Source organism: Dendroctonus ponderosae, unplaced genomic scaffold, assembly GCF_020466585.1.
Source record: "Dendroctonus ponderosae isolate FM_Combo_2020 unplaced genomic scaffold, Dpon_F_20191213v2 Dpon_F_20191213_1, whole genome shotgun sequence".
Classification (NCBI taxonomy): domain Eukaryota; kingdom Metazoa; phylum Arthropoda; class Insecta; order Coleoptera; family Curculionidae; genus Dendroctonus; species Dendroctonus ponderosae.
The window spans coordinates 36729149-36735039 of record NW_026017110.1 but is presented as its reverse complement, the minus strand read 5'-3'; the positions used below and the strand labels follow the sequence as shown (position 1 = coordinate 36735039).

Genomic DNA, 5891 nt, shown 5'->3' with positions numbered 1-5891 from the left:
ACCCTCAATACAAGAAGAAATCAAGAAAGTCAGTATAAAATATCGTAGTAGACTCGGAAAGCACCCCAACGCGCTCGTTGCCAACCTGCTCAGAAGCAACACCACAAGACGCCTCAAACGATACGATCCGTTGGAATTACCGGTTAGATTCCAATAGAATGCAATCCTCCATGCTCCAGGACAATGTAGGGATACCTACCGAAAACTTAGAAAGTGTTGCTGATGGGCAACATCTTGTGCATGTCAATTAGTGTAATATATAGCTTAACTGTTATTATTATTTACCATAATATTTACTCAATATCGTTAGATAGATTGTAAATTATAGAGGAGCTCACAAAAAAAAACAAAAAATTTCGAAAGTTCAACACCATCTGAAATAATTGACTCTATCGCACGAAAAAAACCACCCTGTATATACAGGGTGATACAAGTTGTATCATACAACTGATCTATATAAGTTTATGGTAGCAGGAGTTTTGTGATTCAGTGTATTCAAATTGTCAGTGAAATTTTCAAATTTACTAACATTATTGAACTTGTTTAGAATATTTTTTTTATGTTGTATTTGAAAAGGGGTCAAAGGCTGGGAGCTTTTATATATTAAAGCAATATGCTTAATAATTTATTTGTAGGTAAAAATTCGTTTAACTTGTTGGTTTAATCGTCTATAAATTTCAGCGAAAAAATATTATAAACCCTACATACTTATAGTTGTCTCAAGACTCAACTTATTGTTTTTTAAATTAATATGAGAATGTTTTCGAAAGAAAAATTAAAACAAAATATGAATCACTAGTTTATCAGATTTTTGGTAAAAATGTATGAAAAATACATTTTGAAATTCAGGTAAAGTGTCCGTATTTAACCGATTCAATAGCGTATATTGCCGCCTCTAGCTCGAATAACGTGCCTCAAATGTCTTGGAATGCCATAAAAACGCTTGTAATTATTTCTTGCGGTATGTTGTGCCGTTCTTGAAGAACCGCATTTTCCAGTTCCGCCAAGTTCTCAGGAGTAGGATCTCGACGTCGAATGCGTCGTTTGAGCTTATCCCAGACATGTTCAATCACGTTAAGGTCAGCCCTACGCGCTGGCCACACTAAACGTTGAATTCCAACCTCATTAAGATATTCGCGCACGATCATAGCTCAGCGCGGTCTGGAATTATCCATAAACAAGAAACTGTCGCGTATGTGAGGTGCAAAAGGTACGACATGACTTTCTAAAATCTCTTGAATCTACTTCTGGGAAGTTAATGGTCTTCCTCGGATCACCACAAGGTCCGTACGGGCCTCCAAAGAAATGCCACCCCAAAACATTATTGTGCCACCACGGAAAGCCAATGGGGAACTCCAAATAAAAGATCGCCCATCCGAAGATTTTAAACCCACCCTAACTTTATCAGTATCAGTAAACAAGACTTTCTTCCAGTCATCAAATCCCAATAGACGTGTTCTCGAGCAAACTCAATCCTAGCTTGCTTGTGGGCTATGGTTAAAGGAGGACCTTTTGTGGGATGTTTTGCACTCGATCCGGATTCATTGAGCCTTCTTCTTACCGTTTTGGAAGAAATTGCAACATTTCGATCATTTTGAATTCGAGTTTTTTAAATCTCATTTTCGGTAATAAACCGATTTCTTAAAGCTTGCAGTCGTATAGAACGATCGTCCACTTAGTTTGTGGATCTTGATCGGCCTTGCCCCCTTTGACTTATCAAACTCTAGTATGTTTTGAATATCGAGTGTGGTTTAAAATAATTAGGTGAAATAGAATGTTGACGTGATTTTTTTCTTTGAGACAAAGATTTTATAATTGTCAACTATACTAAAAAAATACACAATTTTTATAAAATATTTTTTGGACTAGACAAATTAAGTAAATGCAACAGTGGGAGAAAATTCCACGAATCAGTTCAGTATCAGCTACTCAATATTGGAAGATATAACATTACGCCTACTGATTTTCTTAATAGTCAGCTTCTGCTTCTAATATGTAAATGAAATCCAGAGAGCCAATGATTTCAAAACATTTTTTTGGGACATGTATGATCGACTGGCTGGTGCATGCAAACACAAAACCTATACATACACGATATTTCTTTTTTCAGGTGCAATAGGTTTTTTACTAGTATCTAGTACTGTTTCGATGGCTGTGCCATTTAGTTTGGGCAAAATATTAGACATCATTTACACAAAGGCCGAAGATTTCGACAAAGCAAAAGCGAAACTAAACAAAGTGTGTGGCATTTTACTATCTGTGTTTGTTCTAGGCGGGTTATGTAATTTCGGTCGAGTATATTGTATGTCTATAGCAGGTGAGGAAGGTTTTAACTACGTTTAACTGCTGAGTTTAACAAGATATTTCAAAGGTTATAGAATGACTCAAGCACTGCGAACTAAGGTGTTCGAATCTATTGTAAAACAAGAGCAAGGCTGGTTTGATAAAAGACCCACTGGAGAGCTAATTAACAGGCTCTCGTCAGATACGCAAGTAGTGGGACAGGCACTTTCCCAGAATATCTCGGATGGATTAAGATCCACAGTTATGGTCATCGCAGGGACTAGTATGATGGTTCGTAAGAATTACAATTAATCTGTATTGAACGGCCGTTTAAAATTTGACTTAAAGGTAGATACATTTATACTGTCAATACTTTTAGTTTTACATGTCTCCTAAACTGGCACTTGTGGGTCTAGCTATAGTGCCTCCAGTAGCTGGAGCCGCTGTGATATATGGGAGGTATGTCAGAGGTATTTCCAGGAAGTTACAAGATTCATTAGCTGATGCCACCAAGGTAAACAGTAGCTACTGAAAAAATATCACAATTAAATGGCTGATTTCAACTTTCATGACCATACAGAAATGTTTTTCTAATCACAAGGTTTGGCAGCAGTTTGGTTAACTTCTTTCAAGTGAATACTACTTTCAATCCTAAAGCTACTTTATTAAACAGATCGGTTTAAAAATTATATCAAGTGTCCGAGTCTGTCTGGAATTATTTGGAGAGTTCAGAAAGCAAATAAAATGGCAAAAGAATATCTCACAAAAACTTGATTCCACTTGCAAATAACGGTTTTCTCGATAAAGTTGCGTAAATACCTGCTTTATGCGTAAATCGAGAAAATTAATCAGTCAAACTCAAACACAAATATGGGAAACATTCTCACTCTCAAAAATTCTCACTATAAGCAGTTGAGATGATGAATGTTTCAAAGTGTACTTTCCTAATGAAGCTTACGATTCAATGCTAGAAATACCAGCACATACATGCGTATTCTGATTACATGAGTTTTAGCATAAATCACTGAGAAAACATTGACCCCCGCGTGTAAGTTTCTTATAGTATACTGTTGGTGCTTGCTTGGCGTTCGGACTTCGTTGTTTTTTTGATTAAGTGAGATATCACAGCGAAGCACTAATATGTTCTATGACGAATATTACAAAGTCAACCGATCTAGTTGAAGAAGTTTAAAATTGCCCGCACGCCTTTTCTCATAGCCAAATCGCGAAGATTTTGCATCGAGTCCTGACCCAAAGCTTTAGTTTGACTATCAAGGTGTTGGAAATGTGCGTGTGCGAAGCACTACATATATATATATTCCAGTTCTAGTAAAAGTATTCACTTGAACGCCGTTTGATATGCTTCCTATAAGCGTGGTGATTGTGGCAAAAACACCTCTGCAAGGTAATGTAAGTCCGATTATCAGTCATCATTGTCTACCGTATTCAAGCGAAACAAAAACCGAAATGATATCGACTCATTATAGGTAGCTGAAGAAAAAATTTCCAATATGAGAACGGTAAAAGCTTTTGCCCAGGAACCCAGAGAAATCGAAAACTACATACATTCAATAAAAAACGTGTTAAACTTGGGTTATTTGGAAGCTAAAGCCAGGGCGGTCTTTTATGGGATGGTGTGTAATTTTTCTGGCAGTTATGTGGTTTTTTAACAATTTTATGAATATAATTTTGTTTATTACAGACAGGGTTTAGCGGACATGTGATAATCATATCAGTCCTGTATTATGGTGGGGTTATGGTAACCTCTAATGAACTGAGTATAGGCCATTTATCTTCTTTCCTTCTGTATGCTGCTTATATTGGAGTTTCCGTCGGAGGATTATCAAGCTTTTACAGTGAACTAAATAAATCAGTAGGCGCAGCACAAAGAATTTGGGAAATCATGGATAGAACTCCAGCAATACCTGTAACAGGTAATGTAATAAAGTTTTAATTAAATTTATAATTTAAGTTTTGCACTTAGGGGGTATTAGGCCAGTGACTGATCCCGAAGGACACATAGAATACAAAAACATCAAATTTAGCTATCCATCGAGAAAAGACATACAAATATTTAAAGATTTGGAGCTGGATATAGCTCCAGGAAAAATGGTTGCAGTTGTGGGGCCGAGTGGCTCAGGTAACAACATTATATTTTCCCAAATTTAAAATGAAATTTATTGTTGTGCACATGACAGGAAAAAGTACGTTAGCTGCTTTGCTGCTAAGGCTGTATGATCCAGAAGATGGTGCTGTGTACTTGGATGGCCACAATATTCAAGATCTAGACCCAAGTTGGGTAAGAAGACACATAGGCACAGTTAGTCAAGAACCAATCTTATTTTCAAGGTGAGTAAGCGCTAATCACAGTGCATATGTTATCTGGTTTTATTTTAATGAGTTATAAGTTGGCGAACAATGAGTACTACTTTGAGGCGTCAAAGAAATAAAAGGAATTGCTATTTATCCAGTAATGTTTATTATCTCTTTTGTGGACAGTTATCTATAAAGGGTGTAAATGTGGTCATGTTAGAAACTTTGAAGGCAAATTTATTACAGTGACTTGACGTACAGCTCGTATCTATAAATAAAAAAAATTCTGTTTAAGTTTTTTCGACCGCTCTCAATATATTTTTTGGCCGAATGCAGCAGCACTCTTGAAGACTAACACACGAACGACGCTTTGTTGAGTACCTTTTTGCAAGTGAGGTCCGGGAAAGAAATCGCGGACAGTCCCAAAGGAAGCGCACTTTTCAGGATAGGACACATTTATCCCATCCGACTCCGATCATACAATCGGACGAAGATCTGAGAGTGAAATGGTACTAGACTGAATGCCGTAGTTCACATCTTTCCGCTACCCGCCAGATCTGTCTGTTTTCGTATCCGATCATGTTCCGATTATGTTGCCTATTCGGTGGCTATTTGTTATCTGATTGCGGGAAGGCAAAACAGTTCTTGTTTTAGGTTACGTCAGTGATACGTGGTCTTAATAATAAGCTTAATTAATTAAACTGGGAAGCTCATTGAAGAAGTGAGGAAATATTCGGTACTGCATGATCAGGCCAGAGAGCAGATTTTCTTTTTTAAAACACGTGTCTTAGCAGTTTGCAGTTTTTTCCCAAAATACTAAATATTAAATTAAATTATTTGTAAAACATTAATAGAATTTCCTCTCGTCGTCCAACAAATGAGGAAAACGCTACTTCATGAGAATTATTTCCATTTATTATTCTTCTTCTTCTTCTTCTAGCCGTTTTTCGTCCAGAATTGGATATAGGACGCCCTTAGTTCTTTCCATTTTGTTCTACTCTGGGCAATTCTCATTCATGGAAGTCCTGCCACCTTTTTTATGTCGCCGTACCAACGTGTGATAGGTCTTCCTGTCGCTCTTCTGCCGGTCCATGGCCTCCATCCGCGGAGGTCAAAAACAGAGAGTTGCCATTGCGAGAGCTTTAAACACTCTTCGAGCGATAGTTCCCGCGTAGTCCCATTTCAGTTGTGCTGCCCGGTCTATTATACAGGGTTGCTCATTAGTGCGTCAAAGTGCGATATCTCAGTAAATATGAAGTTTACAAGAAAATTCGTCCAACGAAAGTTTTTCACGT

General features: G+C 37.3%; 1 protein-coding gene across 2 annotated transcripts in view; it reads left to right on the top strand.

Annotated features, from left to right (window-relative positions):
- LOC109543341 (ATP-binding cassette sub-family B member 10, mitochondrial) overlaps positions 1-5891 on the top strand; it is a 13755-nt gene that overhangs the window by 4849 nt on the left and 3015 nt on the right. The window contains exons 2-8 of one of the 2 annotated variants that reach the window (XM_019913011.2): positions 2111-2317; positions 2372-2574; positions 2663-2797; positions 3771-3917; positions 3986-4217; positions 4268-4423; positions 4482-4632. In XM_019913011.2, the coding sequence (XP_019768570.2) occupies positions 2111-2317; positions 2372-2574; positions 2663-2797; positions 3771-3917; positions 3986-4217; positions 4268-4423; positions 4482-4632 (1231 nt within the window). The remainder of the gene's footprint in view (positions 1-2110; positions 2318-2371; positions 2575-2662; positions 2798-3770; positions 3918-3985; positions 4218-4267; positions 4424-4481; positions 4633-5891) is intronic. The other variant, XM_048665036.1, reaches the window with a different exon arrangement.